The sequence below is a fragment of the Gavia stellata genome, chromosome 6, assembly GCF_030936135.1.
Source record: "Gavia stellata isolate bGavSte3 chromosome 6, bGavSte3.hap2, whole genome shotgun sequence".
NCBI classification, from domain to species: domain Eukaryota; kingdom Metazoa; phylum Chordata; class Aves; order Gaviiformes; family Gaviidae; genus Gavia; species Gavia stellata.
In genome coordinates, this window is record NC_082599.1 from 7,930,064 (window position 1) to 7,947,016 (window position 16,953).

Consider the following 16,953-nt stretch of genomic DNA (forward strand, 5'->3'; position numbering starts at 1 on the left):
TGTGTTGGCTCTGTATGCCTACACAATGAGGCATCCAAAGCACTATGCCCTCCCAGGATCTGCAGTGGCGGATCAGCCACATGACTGTACTTGGAATTAGCTGAGATCTCAAAGGACCAGCACTGACTACACCCAGCTGGACCTGAGCAGACCTGCGCAGATCGACCTGGTGATTTTAACAGTGTAGGGGAGAACAAGGCAGAGCTTATTAGCACAGGCACTGTGCCACACCAAAGCAGTTAAACTGCCCTGGCCGCAGAGACAATATGGTAGTGTCTGCATGGCTCTGTGCCTAAGCCAATAACCCTGTCAGACATAAGCTGGTGTTGCACTAAGTCAGCTCTGGTTTCTCTGTGCCTGTGTCCAGGACCAGCAATTCACAGGGATTTGAGAGCCATTTTCTCTATATATACATATATAGACTTTGCCCTTTTCAAAAACTAACAGAGGTTTGATTACAGAAATATTACTTGATCTGATTTGAAAGAGTGGTGAATTGCTTCAAATAGAAGGTCCTTAAAAATATACTTTAATAAAACCTTATTTAAGCTCTTACTAGGTATGTAACAAAGTGCCGTCTAGGATGTGGACGACTGGTCTAAATCAGTAGTTGAAGGGGAGTGGAGGGCATTTACCAGTAGTATATGAAACTTAAGTTTAAAAATGAAAAATAAAAGAACCTTAATTACAGTGCACTAAAGGAATCTGACAGCAATGTCATGATTAGCAGCTGTTACTGCAACATAACTCTACCGTAAGACTAGACTGACGTATGTATGATAAAGATTGGTTAAAGTGGTTTTTTTTTGCATTTATTCTACTTGTGACTCATTGTGGAAGGGAAAAAAAGAAAAAGGAAGAAATGATGTAGACATAATTTATCTGCTCCATCTCTCTTCCACACAGTGAAAAGACGAGCCAACTAATATTCCACCCATACTTTGTGTTGAAGCAACACAGGAGCAAGAACTCGAGGGTCAGATATCACTTAGGACTTCATTCCAAGCAGCCCGCTGCCAATTTTCTCCCCCATATTAATAAAGGATAATTCTGAAGCATTTTCCTGTTCAGCAGGTCTAGCTGATCCTGACAATCATGCCAGATAATTTATAAACAACGTCTGGAGGAACACAGCATTCAATACTGTTGGCCAAAACATAGATTTATCAAAGCTATCACAGGTTTAACTTTAATCTCACTTACTGTAATCAGAGTTACAAGATGTAGCAAGCAAAATTCCAACTGAATATAAAGAAAGAAAAACAAAACCCAGTGAAAGTGGTTACACATTGGAACAGGGTCCCAGAGAGGATGGGAAATCTCTGCCTTTGGAGACTTACAAAACTTGACTGACAAGGTGCTGAGCAACCTGATTTAACTGTGAAGCTAGTTCTGCTTTGATCAGTAGACTAGATGATCTCCAGATATCCCTTTGACCTCTATTATTCCATGATACAGTAACAGATAACACACACTGATGATCAGCGTCTAGGAACTAGACAAATCATAAAACTAGACTAATGCTAAAGATACAATGAAAAGAGATTTTCAAACAGTAACATTTAACGGACATATAACCAAGAGGTTCTGATTACGTAAGGACACCTAAAAAGACTGAGTTATGAGGTTCATTCAAGCCTGAAACAAAGCTCTGCACGCTAAGACTTTCCTCTGAATCTTTCATTTATGCTTTTCATGGTGCCAGGAACTCTGTTGCAAGTCATTTTGCCAAGCAATTTCCCCTCTTCCCAAAGTACTAAACCAGCTGTTTGTCGTAATATTTGCCACAGCATAATCTCCTACAACTCCGGTGTCACCGGTAATCCAGAGTAATGCTGTTACACACACAAAATGTGATGGGGAGTGGCTCGCTTTAAATAAGCTCCACTGTATTTAAGCATTTCAACTCACCTTTTAGAAGATTTAAAGGAAAGAGTCGTACCAGTATGACAGTTTAGTATTAAGGTGATCAGTTTGCATTCCAGATGATTACCTGTTCTAGCTGTTTTTGGACCATACTTTGCTGCTCAGTAACATGTTTAAGCTGTTCTGCATCTTCTTCTGGGAACTCACGGCCAGCTTTCTTGGCTGTACGCTGTTTTGCTGAGAGTGCCTTTTTCGATTTTCTGTGTGCTCCAATTTGCTCCTCAAGGTACTTCTGTTGCATTTGAAGAAGTTGTTGTGTTTCTTGCAGCCATTCCTCATATTGCTTTCTTTGTGAGTCATCTAGAGAGAAGGGAAATTAAGTATGATATGATCTCATCCTGGGGGTGAGCTCTCTTTAGAGATGAAGTTCACAATCAGGTTCCCCCCTTATTTTAAGAAACCATTGGCCAAGTTCAGCCAAATTTGACAGTGGATTTGGTATCTCAAGAGATCCTGAGCTCTTGGAGTGATTTGAGTAAAAGAGACAGAGATCCAAATTACCACATTTGTTGAGAGAATGCAGTTTTAACATAGTCCCTTAATTTCAAGATACACCAGCCCGCTGTCTTGCCAGTAAATGTGCACTTGCTAGCCAGTGAGCAAATGTAGCTTTGAAAGTAGCTACAGAACCTGGTGGTACCCTGCTCTGCCACAGAAGAGGGGACATGGAAGACCTCTGGAAGTACTCAGATAGAGGGAAAGAGATTAGGGAGTAAGGACACAAATTCACAGGAAACACGGCCTCATTAATTCTGGTGTTTGCAGAAGAGTCTTGTACATTCAAAATATATTTTTATTACTACTTCTAAGAAAAAAAAATTAAAATTATAAACATCCATCAAATATTCATGAAATGGAAGAAAGATATTTTCTTTGAAGAAATAACTTTCTGTCAGTCCTCTGCACAGGGCCTTCAGCACCAGCGCCTTTTCCTCCCCACAAACAAATGCACTCTCATTTAGACTGTAACTGAGACATGGTTCTTTTTATAAATGAGAAGTGCTCATCTGCTATGAGCAGTCCATTGCTCTCAGATGTTTTTCTCAAGGCAAAACAATCATGTCCAATAACAGTTGATCTGCACTAAGCCCAGAAGGCAAAAGAGAAGGTTTGGTGATGGTTATCATTTGTCTCCTGATAGCATTGTGGCAATGAGCTGGGTAACCAGGAATACGGCATGGATCTTCCTTGTAAAGAAAGTTTGTTCAATAAAGATACCTACACAACAGTATGATTTCAATATAATCATGTCCTCCTTGTGCTCCAGTCCCTACCACCTTCCACTTTAACAGTCACTGCGGCAGCGACAGCCATCGATTAACGGCTCAACTAAATCAATTCACAGAGCTAGCTACAGTCTCGAGGGGCGCGCACTCTTTCAACGATAAATTCTGCGAAACTAATCACATAACCTGAGGGGACAATTGAGTGGAAACAATGGAGGCTAACTGCAGATGGGAGCAGCACGAAAGTGCAAATGAAAGTACTGAAATATTAACAAGTTCCAGGTAAGAATAACAACTACTGAAATGAGAAACAGATTTTCTCAAGTGCTCAGAACCACCACCACCCAACCAGAGCAAGGCCACTGCTGAGTACCATGTCAAATCTCACCAGAAATTAACACAGATTATATTGCAAAAGCTCCTTATTGCATACTCAGTGCTATTCCAGTTTCTGGAAAAAGTGAAGGTGTTTACTTCTGTTTCTTATTCATAAATATCAAGCAAAGTTTTTGCAGTGATAGAAATACTTTTTTACATGTGGTCTTCCTCTCCCAACATATGCTCAGTTTTAATTTCTGCTAATAGATCGTTCTCCATCATAAGAGACTAGGATTTACAATAGATCTAGGGCAACCAGAAACAAGGAACACAAAATACTGGTGCTATATATTTCTGCTTTCAACAACTGTGGTTCCCAGCCAGTCTCACTTAACTAATGCCTGGAAAGCTTTTATTTGTATTTGTTAAAATGACAATGATGCTGCACAAAACTTTTTGCTTCTGAAATTAAAAAAACCCCCATCAATATAGACTGTTCTCACTGAGCTCAGAATATTGCAACACAACCAAAGACCAGGTTTTTTACACAGCAGTCTATCAGTTAATAGATTACTGTTCTCATACAAATCCAAAGAATGCTAATTTTCTGTTTATTCTGTTTCCCTCTTTCCTTGTGGTGTTTCTTTGAGGACAGCTTCTAGAAAAAATGTTAATAGCATTTACTATGCAACCCTTTATTAGTTGGTACCGTAATGATGAAATGACTGAATTTTAAAAGGATGAATTTTTGAGAGACAGGTACATTTATGGGTATTTTATTTTAAAGAAAACAGAACTGCAGAATGAAACATCAACATACAATAAATTATTAAATCTGTACTTACTGACAAAACCAGGACCAAAATTGGGAGGATTAGGTCTAGAAATCTGAGGTGTCAAACTTCCATCCTAGAAATTTCAGTAAAACATACAGACAAGGATATTAAATCATTATTCAATTAAACCCCCAAAACCTAGTTATTATTATTAAAGACTTTTGTTTAAATCCCATATCAAGTTGTATTACCTGTGTAATTGCCTGCTGCATATGATTTTGACCTTCACTGGTCTGAGCCCCTGGCACTGGCTGACCCATAAAGGGAAACCTATTGATATATAAACAGAAAGTGGAATTATAACTTTTAAAACTGGTGGGTATTTTAGGAGAGAGACAACCTTTTGTATTACACCAAACTTACACAAAGCATCCAAATGTTTTATAGACATTTGCTTGAACTTCTGTACCAAACCATTTCAATGTCTGGAGAATATTAATTCTCATTTGATGCTACAACACTTTGCCCTTGGTTGAAACCACTGCATTTTACACTTTTCAGAGAGATGAAGTAAATGTGATGTACTGTGCTCAAACAGTGAAGACGCACAAAAAAAATAAAACTGTATTTGTGTTTTAATATATTAAGATTAAAAGAAAAAAGATCTAATGGATTTAGGTATCATGGTCACCAGCACAGTCAACAAGAGTTGGGTAAATGTACACCTCTGATAAGCTACGTATTATCATGTAACACTGAAGTATGTGTTAGGAAGGAGACAAGGGCCACACAAAAAGAAAAGATGCAGATCCTTTCTGGCCCATAGACTCCTTACCTATGGTAAAGGCAGTCATGGTGAAATCTAAACAGTTCATAGCTCCTTTTGTCTTCAGAATGGATTTATAGAGAGGATGAAATTTCCATTACTTAGGTTAAATCTTAATTATACTTAGCATTAAATGATATGCTGCAACATGAAGTTTAATCGTTACACAGCCATCAAGTTTTCAAACGCAACGCGTGGGAGATGTGTCATTACATAATTAGTAAGTGGGAAAACAAGAAAAGTATCAACAGTGAAGCCATGTTGACCATGTTGACCAATGACATTATAACTGGAACACAAGTCTGATGCATTTTAGTACTTTTTATAGTTTCTACTGCCACACTGGTTTTATTCTTCGGAGATAATCTTGTATTAGCATGGACTATGAACTACATGACAAAAAGATCTTTTTCCACTTTTAATTTTTTTCTTTTCCTGTGCACAGCCTCCCCTAGCTCTATCATTTCCTTTTCCATTTTGTAGCCCTAAAGAATGCTATCAAGCGCTGCCTACCTGTTCATCACCATTGGTGGCATCCCCATGTTACTCTGCGCCATGACTTTATTGATCCCCTTAAGAGCTACCATTTTTGCTTTCATTATAGGATCAGTAATTGCATCAAAGTCTATAAAAGAAAAACAGTAAAAATGAATTACATAGCTGAACATTACATGTTATTAACTGGAACTGACTTGTTTAGACCTAGTTCATGCATAAATCATCAGTAAAACAACATAATTGCATTACTATTTCACATTACTTGTCCTCTCCACTTTGAAATTCATCATTAATATGTAGTTTCATGTATCGTCTATGGAAAGTTACTCCAGCAGTAACTGTCCTTGTTTTCAGCCACAACATGCAAAGAAAAGCAGGTCAGTCTGAGAAGGGCTCTAGACCAAATTTGGTCTATGACCCAACAGATTAATAAATTCTATGTATAGGTTTAAGAATCAGGAAGAAGAGTTGTTTCTGTGAGTTCAGTTGGCAAGACTAACACACCACCACTAACATACTAAGAAAACAGTTTAGCCGCTCTGTAATCACCAGTAGCACTACAGGCAGAAAGGCATACGCCCAATACAGCATCTGAAAAGACCATAAGCATGATGAACTCCGCCTTTTTGCTGTCTCTCCCGTTAGGTGCCTCACACAGAGCAGTATAAACGGGAGTACTGAACAGCTGAGGTTGGAAGTGACCTCTGGAAGTCATTTTAGCCACCTGGGGTGGCTACAGCAAGTTCTAGCCACACTACAAATACGGAACTGTGCCTTAGGGGATAGGTTAAATTGGTCTTTTGAATAAACAGCCTTGGTGACCAGTGTAGTTAATAATAACACATTCCTCAAAATTTCGTATTTCATTAATAACAATTAAATGATAGTGATGGTCTTGATCTGAATGCTCAAACTGCTATGTTATATTAAACAGGAAATCACAGTTTATCTTAAACACTTTTAGTATGTGCAGAATTATTTGTGATGTTTCTGGGCCTTGCCTATATTGTGAGTTAGTAATACAGCTTTCGACGATGCCTTTCCTTGAGACACACTAAAGACTGCAAAAAAAAGTTATAAAACAACCATAAACAGAAAATTGATAGATCAAATATCAAAAGGTCAGCTATTGCACTTGATCATTTAATTTTGTTTACAAAGGGTGCATTTACTCCATATCATGTATGAGAACCTAAAGGATAAAAAGAATATGCAACAGAGCTGATGACGGAAAAATTAGCAGTCATGCAGAGTTAACCTGATCCTGGTAATGTCAACCGGAGCCTTGCCATGGAGTTCAGAATTCCACCTACATGCTCAATTTCCATACTCCCATTGTACCTACTAGACAGGTTGTATTTTGTTATGCCACTTTCAAGCTCCACATATCTACCTGCTTCTTTCAGTACTGCGGATTATTTAACTATTTATTGTTTTATTTTTAAAAAAATTAACAAGAACACAAACAAACAGATCACCCACATACCAATACTGGGGAAAAATGGCTCCGAACGCTGGCGAATCATGGCTTGCATCTGTCGCTGCTGCTGCTGCTCCTGTCTTTCCTGATCCAAAAGGTCCTGCAGAAGAAGTGGCTGTTCCTCTAGCAGAAGTGGTCTCTCTCGATTTTGTTGTTGAGCTAATGGTTGAGGAAGCATTATCTGTTGGGGACCAGATATGCCACTAGGACCAGGACGGTTTGTTACAGCCACAGTTTGATTAGGTGTCTGTCCCGTCCCAAAGTTATGATTAGATGACTGACCCTGAATAAAACCTGGATTTGGTGACCCTTGAGAAAAATTATGGTTCATTCGTGGAACCATGGTCAAATTTGAATTTAAAGTGTTTTCCAAGATCTGTCCACCAGGTGTCATTAGTGTTTGTGGAATACCTGATGCATGGTTCATTTGTGTTGCGGGCAAAGATTGAGATGGAGATCCTAGAGTCCTTGCTTCAGCATTATCTGAGCTTTCATTAGCTAGCAAACTTGAGAGGACTGGTGTGGACCCAGAAATACTGCAGGAACTTACTGCTGCTTGAACAGGCAATGAAGCAGATCCCTGAGCATCCGGACTAGGCACAGTTGTTTCTTGACTAGGAACAGCAGTAGTTTTCTCAGGGAATTCGGGGTTAGCAGGCTGCGCAGGAGCCTTTTCTCCATCCTTTAACTCCACTTCAGCAGCCTGCTGAGTACTTGTGGATTCAGCATTTCCATCACTTTTTTCATTTTCATTCTTCTTTTCCTCCTGAGTGTTTGGGGAAAGTACTTCTGTTTTAATTTCATTTTCTGTAGCAGATTTCTTCTGTGGAGACTGGGTCTCAGGAGGGGAAACAGTTCTATCACCTTGTTCTTTCTGTTTCGGTTCTTCTGTCTTGCCCTGGATATCAAGTTTGTCGTCAATGGGGACACTAAGATCTAGTTCTTCATTAAACATTCCTTTCTTATCCCCCATATCAAGGTCTGGGTCTGTGTATGCAATTATATCAAATTCCCCAGATCTTAGAAGATCATCAAGGTGAGGATCATTGGTTTCCAAATTATCTAAAGTGTCCAGTTCATCTCCTTTCCCATCCTCTGTGTCTAGATTCAAATTTTCCAGATCCTCATCATCTAAATCCTTGACTTCAACCCCATCAAGGTCTTTCACATCCAAATCTTTTACAGCAGGATCATCAGGATCCAGCTTTTCTTCTAGACCATCACTCGGCTGGTTGGGAATCTGTAAATTTGGAGATTCATCACTTGGTGCAGATGTAGACAAAGATGGTCCTGGGAATGCATCAGCAACTGGTGGATGACTTAGAGAACGTATTACAAGTGCAGGTGGGTTGTCAGGATTGATTTGATCCTGCTGGGATTGTGATATATGCTCCAAACTTGTAGACATCTGCAACTGGTTAGGTATACCTTGAGCATTATGTCTTAGTGGTTCTGCCTGTCTTGGGCCTGGAAACTCCTGCCTGGGTATAAACCCTGCATGTCGTTGATGTTGTGCTGCTGCATCCATAACATTTGCAGCAGAAGGATTAAAGGGCAGCCTTGGCCTCCCATCAGGTGCTCTGTGACGTAACTCAATAAATGCCTGACCCAATATATTGTGCTGCTGAACTGGAATTCCCTGTGGAGGAAAATGTTGAGAGATCCCAGATGTATTATTTATTTGCGGATTGTTCACTGGCCGAGGCATATCAATAGACAGAGATCTTCTCAGCTGTGGTGGAACTCCAGGGCGTTGCATTGGCTGCTGAGGACCAAGGAAACGTTCTTGACCTGATGGTGGACCATGGCCACCTCCTGGAAACCCATATCTAAAATAAAGTATGAAAGATAAAATAATCTTTTTTCTCAGGACTGCCTAGTCTGGCATATTTGACTAAATAACTATTCACCAAAATGCTTTACATGATACATTCATTAAGATATTTAAATAAATATTTTGACTAATTACGCTTACATTTAAATGAGCTTTATGACTACAATAAAATAATTGCTTTAATTATGTTTAATAAACAACCTGTTTTCAATTCCAATAATAATAATGGATAGAGAACTCTGATAGTATGAACTATCTTAGCAAATAAACGAGCTGTTAATGCAACTCAGCGTAAAAAATAATATTGTGTGGATTTAGAAATTACTGAAATAAATCCAAAATACTGAAAATAATAATTCCTGAGGTGACAATGTATGTCAATACTGGTATTAATTTTACATCATAGCATTCACCGTAAAAATGGCACAGACAGAAGTTGACAGTTGATTACATACTCATTATAAATGAAAACAAGAATATTACATTTATTCTTTATTAAGACATCAAAGCTAAAGTCAGACCTTTCACTTTTTTTTAAAAAAAGAAATGCCCCAAAACCACAGGCAACAAGATCTTTCAGGTCACATAGCTTTCACAAGTATTGCAGTTTCTCGATTTTTATTTCTGATTAATTCCCAATAAAAGACAGTGTAAACCAGTGTTAGTGTAAAATATACATTCTAATGTTTCAGATGCTTACAGGAAAACTCACTATACATACTGACTTCAGGAAGATTACTAGCTACTGTAGACAACACAGATGATTTTTCACCAAAAAAACCCCTTTATCTAACAATATATGTAAATGTAGAACTACTCCTATAATATCCTGTTTTAAGAGATCAAAGAGCTTACCTAAGACCATGAGGTCTCATCCCCATGGCATTCATATCGCCTGGAAACTGGGGTCTATTGAACTGCCCATCAGCAGGAAATGGTCCACGTTGGTCTTTTGGGTATATGGTAAACCTTGGCCCACCTGAAGGGACAACAGAGGACCTAATATTCCCAGGATATGGAGGAGGAGGGCGGTTAAAAATTTGATTTAAGTTGTCTTGCTGCCAATGCTGAAGAGGAGTTGCATGGGTAGGAGCTGCTGCATCCTGCAAGGCTTTTTCCTGACGAACCGCATTCTTCTTCTGCTGCTGTTGCTGTAGAATAATTTCACGTAATTTCTGGCGCTGTTTAAAAAAAATAATCACTGTGCTTGACACTGCAAATGACATATTTTGAAGTACTACACTCCACCAGGTTAAGCCTTTTGGAGGAAAGAAATTCTTCAATTGCTACAGAAAAGTTTTATAAACTACCATAATCACCTCAGAAATTAGAAGAGGGATCAAATGGTGCAAGATGCTGGTAACTCAACTTAATCTCCAGACCACGTCAGCCAACTGAAAAGTTACATGTCTAGTCTGAGATCTTTGGCTATACTCCCTTTTTCAGTCTGTGAACAAGTCACTGACAATCAGTTCTACATCTCATCTACTATAGGATAGAATTAATTGTCCTTTCAAGGTGGGTTTTTCCCCCTCACACTGTAGATAAAAGAGCTATTACAGACAAATTGTCTACATCTTCAGTGGCTTCAAAGAAGGCCTTTGCTTCCTTTTTGGATCTTGTCCAAACTCCTTAAAAATTACTGATGTTTCTATATTCTATATATTGTGGTTCTATCCAGGAGGACCAAATTAACATACTAAGTGAATGAAGATAATTCTACATTATATAGCTATGTTTAATGGCAAGAAACTTCCAATATTAACAAGAACGGGGGAAATTCTTCTACTTATGCAATTTTAATACCATCAGTATTAAACATTATTCTCACCTGCCTTAACTTCTCAGTATCTGCTTGAGACATATTCATGGTATTCTGTGTATCTGTTACTCCTGTAGTGGGTGCCGGGCCAGGAACTTGTGAAACTTTCGGAAATTGTTGTCCTTGAGAGCTCATTGGAGAATTTCCAGATGCACTGAAGTTGCCCTCAGATCCAGGCCGTGGCTGTTCAGCAGCATCATGGGCCAGCTGACCAGTTCCAAAAGATTCTGGCTGAGGTCTTGGAGTCATCGGTGGTTGCTCATATGGGTCACGTGCTGGAGCAGCTGGACCATGGCTAAATGAATCTGTTATTGCAGGTCCTGCAGGTCTGGGAGTTTGAGAACATGGATCTGATGGCCTGACAAAAGTGCCCTGCAACCTGTTCTGTGGTGTCTGCAGGAAAGGATCTCTATTTGGTATTAGTCCTGGTCTTGTCATTGCAGGTCTGTTAAAACTCTCTGGAATCCCTGGCCTTGGAGTTGCTGGTTGCTGAGAATAAGGATCACTGAGAACAGGCCTTGGTGTTCCAGGAGGCTGGGCGTATGGATCAGAATGTCTCTGATTTGATGGAGACTGAGCAAATAAATCCGCTGGCTGAGCAGGTCTTGGTGTTGGTGGTTGCTGCATATATGGATCAACTGCGGTGGGCCGAGGAGTTCCTGGAGGTTGGGCATAAGGATCAGCAACTGGCCGAGGAGTACCTGGAGGCTGGGAGTAAGGGTCCTGAGAAGCTGGCCTTGAAATGGGTCCAGACTGAGGGAAAGAATCACTCTGTTGTCGCACTATCCGGGGTGGATGGGTAAAAGTCTCCTTTATTGCAGGATGGGGAGTAAGGGGAGGCTGGCTGTATGGATCATTAGGCTGATTATGGGAAAAGTTATCCACTGGCCTTGGTGTCAAAGCGGGCCTTTCATATGGATCAACAGCAACGCGCCTTGGTGTAGTTGGCATTGATGCATATGGGTCTTGCGGGGACTGAGGTGGGCGCATAGGAGTTTTAAAAGGTCCAGGGCTGCCATCAACAGGAGTAGGAGTAGGAGTCAATGGTGGCCGTGCATACGCATCAGCAGAAGTTACTCTCTGTCTCTGAAACGTATCAGTTCTCGGAGCTGGCTTAGTAAATGGATCACTGCTTCCAGCTGTTAAAGGAACCTTCCCTGACTGTTCCATAACTATGGGCGATCTTGGCACCCCCAGTGGTTTGGAGAACTGCTCTGATGCCATGACAGGCCTGGGTGTGTCTGGTGGCTTTGCATAGGGATCAGTACTACCTGGAGATGAAGAACATGAATCCCTGACTGGTGAAGGCCTGCTTCCTGATGGTTCAGTTACCTGAATGGGCCTAGATATGGATGACTGTGGTGCACAAGTATCTAATGGTGCAATGGAACTTCTCCTAACAAAGTTTTGGTTAATGGGTGCTGGTCTAGGTGTTCCCACCATTTTAGCATATGGATCCATTGGAGAAGGAGGTCTCGTGTTTGTGGAACCTGGAGAAAACATCTGTTGTGATGATGTCTGAGGAGTCTGAGACTGAGACAGTGAATCATGTACTGGGATTCGGGTTGGAGTAGGGGGTGGGGCTTGTGGTTTTAGGAATACATCATCTGAGGATGCTGACGTAGGCGTAGCAGGTAGCTGCTGCTTTGTAAATAGATCCTTATGGAATGTCTGTTGTGCAGGAGACATACTTCCATTGCCAGTCTGTGGTGTTAAGGGGCTCTGTATCCCACTGCTAGGTGTGTCTGAGCCAGACTGGTTCAGAACCTGTTGTGAACCAAACTGCTGCTGCTGCTGTTGCTGCTGCTGTTGCTGCTGCTCATTTTTCACTTGTTCAAGCTTCTGCGTGGCTTCTATTTTGGCTTGCTGCTTACTTTTTTGCCGCATTTGCTGTTTTAAAATCATGAGGAATAAGGTTACACTTGTAAGTCCAGGGTATACAAAATCCTTCTGATGACTGAATCTATAACCGAACTTTAGGACACGTCAAAGTTCAATTATAAATTATTGTAAATTGCAAATCTTAAATGCAATGGGAGCAGACGATCTAGCTAATTGTGAAGTTCAATTACCTTGCCATGCACCCTGATTACCTGGGAAGAAGCATTTCCCAGGTTGCCTAAAGAGCAGCACTGCCTTCCAAATTTATACTCTGAAGATGAAAGGTTACTGACAGATGCAGCACTGACGTGAGGCAAACAGGCTCCAAGAGACAACCAGCCCAATCTGAAGCAGCAGTCTGCAGGACAAGGTTACTGCAATATAGGGTATATAAAAACAAACTACTGCACTAGCCAGCCATACAGAGAAAGAATAACCCATTTCCATAATAGGTAGGATTTAAGAGTCAAAGTTTTAAAACAAAGTATTCATAGAATCATAAAAACGTTTAGGTTGGAAAAGACCTTTAAGATCATCGAGTCCAACCATTAACCTAACACTGCCAAGTCCACCACTAAACCATGTCCCTAAGCGCCACATCCACATGTCTTTTAAATACTTCCAGGGATGGTGACTCAACCACCTCCCTGGGCAGCCCCTTCCAATGCCTGACAACCCTTTCAGTGAAGAAATTTTCCCTAATATCCAATCTAAACCTCCCCTGGCACAACTTGAGGCCATTTCCTCTTGTCCTGTCACTTGTCACTTGTAAGAAGAGACCAGCACCCACCTCCCTACAGCCTCCTTTCAGGTAATTGTAGAGAGCAATAAGGTCTCCCTTCAGCCTCCCCTTCTCCAGACTGAACAACCCCAGTTCCCTCAGCCACTCCTCGTAAGACTTGTGCTCCAGACCCCTCACCAGCTTCGTTGCCCTTCTCTGGACACACTCCACAATGTCCTTCTTGTAGTGAGGGGCCCAAAACTGAACACAGCATTCGAGGCGCGGCCTCACCAGCACCAAGTACAGGGGCACGATCACCTCCCTACTCCTGCTGGCCACACTGTTTCTGATACAGGCCGGGATGCCGTTGGCCTTCTTGGCCACCTGGGCACACTGCTGGCTCATATTCAGCCGGCTGTCAATCAACACCTCCAGGTCCCTTTCCACCAGGCAGCTTTCCAGCTACTCGTCCCCAAGCCTGTGGCGTTGCATGGGGTTGTTATGACCCAAGTGCAGGACCCGGCACTTGGCATTGGCCTCGGCCCATCCATCCAGCCTGTCCAGATCCCTCTGCAGAGCCTTCCGACCCTCGAGCACATCAACACTCCCGCCCAACTTGGTGTCATCTGCAAACTTGTTGAGGGAGCACTCAATCCCCTCATCCAGATCATCGATAAATACATTAAACAAGACCGGCCCCAAAACTGAGCCCTGGGGAACACCACTTGTGACCAGCCACCAACTGGATTTAACTCTATTCACCACAACCCTTTGGGCCCAACCATCCAGCCAGTTTTTTACCCAGCAAAGAGTGCACCCATCCAAGCCATGAGCAGTCAGTTGCTCCAGGAGAATGCTGTGGGAAATGGTGTCAAAGGCTTTACTGAAGTCTGGGTAGACTACATCCACAGCCTTTCCCTCATCCACTAAGCAGGTCACCTTGTGAGAGAAGGAGATCAGGTTAGTCAGGCAGGACCTGCCTTTCATAAACCCATACTGACTGGGCCTGATCGCCTGGTTGTCCCTGGTTCTAACATTTACAAGCAGCTTCTCTTCTGATAGCATCTATTTTCTTCCTATGCAAAATGCCTAACTTTATACACTTCTACAAAGAAAGATTAAAATTGATTTTACTACAACAGATTCCAACAATGCAATAAAAAGCTAGAAGAAAAATAATAAAACACCCTAAATGCAACACACCTGTCTGAATTTCCATTCCTGCTCATGTTCCGATTCCCTCTGTTTTAATGGATCTTTAAAGAGGTCGGAGTCGATGCGTGAGCTAGGATCAATGCTATCCTGTTGCTGCTGCCTTTTCATGGAGTCATTTGACATCTGTACTTTATTGATGCGCAAAGCAGCTCTATTATCTCTGGCTTTTTGCTGGGAAAAGATAAAAAAAAAATGCAGTTAGCCTTATTTTCTTCTGCTAAGTGTGAGCACTACATCTGTTATTCCTACAAAATCTATCACCAGATTATCTGTACAGCCTGTTTTAATCACACACACGCTTGTGAAAACTAAATTACGCACTTTAAAAGGAATTCCAAAGGGAAAATACTTCATCTCTATAGAAATTAACATACATGGAAAGAAATAAGGAGTTACTAGCAGTAGAGATCCTCTATACTTTAAGAGCGTCTGTTCAGGTACTGCGCTGTGCCAAGAAAGCATGAATCCCACCAGTTTACCTTTCAAATCACATATTGGTGTGGTCTGCAGTCTGAAGACATGAGCACAGCAGATGATGTTTGGATCAATAAAGGCCCTTAATGTGGAGAACTTCAATGACAAGAAAAATACAGCCTACTCCATTAAATAGCCTCTACAGATCTCAGTCTGTGTTAAGTTAGCAGTATAAACATAGGATATGGGCTTATGGATCAGGAAAAATTGGATGAAAGAACAGCAATTCCTCTTCAGTGAGGCATTTTACAGCCATACTGACATTTTAAAGCATCTAATGGAAGTTTTACCAGCAATCTAGGATATGATTCCTTTTCTGAATCAAACCCTCACATCTTCTTTTTCACAATTTTATTTTCAGTTGTCAAGTACGGGTTGCCTAGCAGAAAAGGCTTTAATCCTTCCTCACCAACAATGAAACAGTGACATGGATGAGAGCACCAGTGTCACAGCAGCAGAAAAATTAGTGTCATTTTCCCCTATAAGTGATGGGATTGTGCATACTAAGGAAAGTAAAAAGCCAACAGTGAAAATTTATCAACACTCTACTGAATTTCATTTCTAAAGTAGACTTTACTCATCCCCACAGAGTGTAAGCCCCTCAGGAGAGGTACCACAGCAGCTTCCTGCGTCCAGAATGCCAGAACACTAGCAACGGCTGAATAGCAAGAGTCCACAGACTCTAACTTCTGTGAGGAAATAACTACTTCTTGCTATATAAATACTTATGTGTGCATGTGCGTGCACATGTATGCACCCTCCTCCCAAACATTAAGGAAATGATTTTGCAGCTGCTTTTTGGATATCCGTCAGGAAGAGCAATGAAAAAGAAAAAAATCAGTAATAGAAATAACTGTGAAGTGATAAATGCCTGGATAAAAAAATCACCCATGTAAGTGGATAGTATCTTATAAATACTACACAGAAGGAATCACCAAGATTAAAGATTATAGCATGGACAAGATGACATAGAGGTCCAAAGATGCTGAAGTTATAGGCCTGAATAAAAAGCAGAATAATGATGATGCCTCAGTGATACAAAGACGACAATAGAGAATTGTTCTTTTAACTGGAAAGGTGTTCAGAAAGATCCAAGAACTCCATTTCCCACATTGAGTTTGGGGTAATGATTTATCCTCTAAAAGTTGTCAGAGAGATAAGGCGTTTTTTTAATTTGGACGGTAGGAGATGATGTTGGTACTGTTAAGCTCTGAGTCATCAACATACAGGGGAATCCAATTTGCTTACTAATGAGACTGTATTAAAAAAGTGCAGGTGGGGAGAGGCTAAGAGACTGAAAACCTAACCGTGCGAAATCCAGAGAAATCTACAAAGTAAGAATGATCATCCAATTGCTGTTGTGAAGAAACAAAGAAAAGATGAGAACCAGGAGAGAATGGAGTGATAGGAAATTAAAGAAAAGTACATTTGCTAACAATGGCTGGGAAGGTCAAAAAGAATTAGTAATACAGGTTCTGAGATTTGGATGCGGACAGGCTTCAACAAGAGGTTTCAACAAAGCATAAGGGTCACCCTTTGAATGGCAGAAGTTCTGCAGAATGGAATCAACGATCACGTAACTCCAGATAGCTACTACAAACATGTGTGTTCCCTTGAATCAGATGCAAAGAAGGTGACAAAATGGAAGATATCAAAAGAGTTTCCACCACAAAGCAACAGAAGAGAGTAAGTAGTGAAGGGGGACAGTAAAGCAAGAACACAGGAGTAGAAGAAAATGCGGAAAGTAGGGCTGCGAGCACTGACATCTCTGGAATGGTTAGTTCAACAGCTGAAAAACTTCAGCAACTCTAATGGGGCAAAAAAAAAAAAAAACTAGTGAGAGGGGAAGATGAAAGAGGGGAAGGTCACATAGTGATTTGTTATTATCCTTCTGAAGAAACTGATGAGATCATGTGCAGAAAAAGACAGCAAATAAGACTTGAGGTATGGATCAAA

The 16,953-nt window shown here is 40.9% G+C and overlaps 1 protein-coding gene across 1 annotated transcript in view; it reads right to left on the minus strand.

Annotated features, from left to right (window-relative positions):
* The window catches only part of KMT2C (lysine methyltransferase 2C), a 205,568-nt gene that overhangs the window by 22,272 nt on the left and 166,343 nt on the right, over positions 1–16,953 (minus strand). The window contains exons 35-42 of the mRNA XM_059818961.1: positions 14,512–14,694; positions 10,716–12,596; positions 9,740–10,065; positions 7,057–8,879; positions 5,586–5,697; positions 4,498–4,576; positions 4,316–4,379; positions 1,994–2,226 (exon numbers count right to left, since the gene is read on the minus strand). Of these exons, the coding sequence (XP_059674944.1) occupies positions 1,994–2,226; positions 4,316–4,379; positions 4,498–4,576; positions 5,586–5,697; positions 7,057–8,879; positions 9,740–10,065; positions 10,716–12,596; positions 14,512–14,694 (4,701 nt within the window). The remainder of the gene's footprint in view (positions 1–1,993; positions 2,227–4,315; positions 4,380–4,497; positions 4,577–5,585; positions 5,698–7,056; positions 8,880–9,739; positions 10,066–10,715; positions 12,597–14,511; positions 14,695–16,953) is intronic.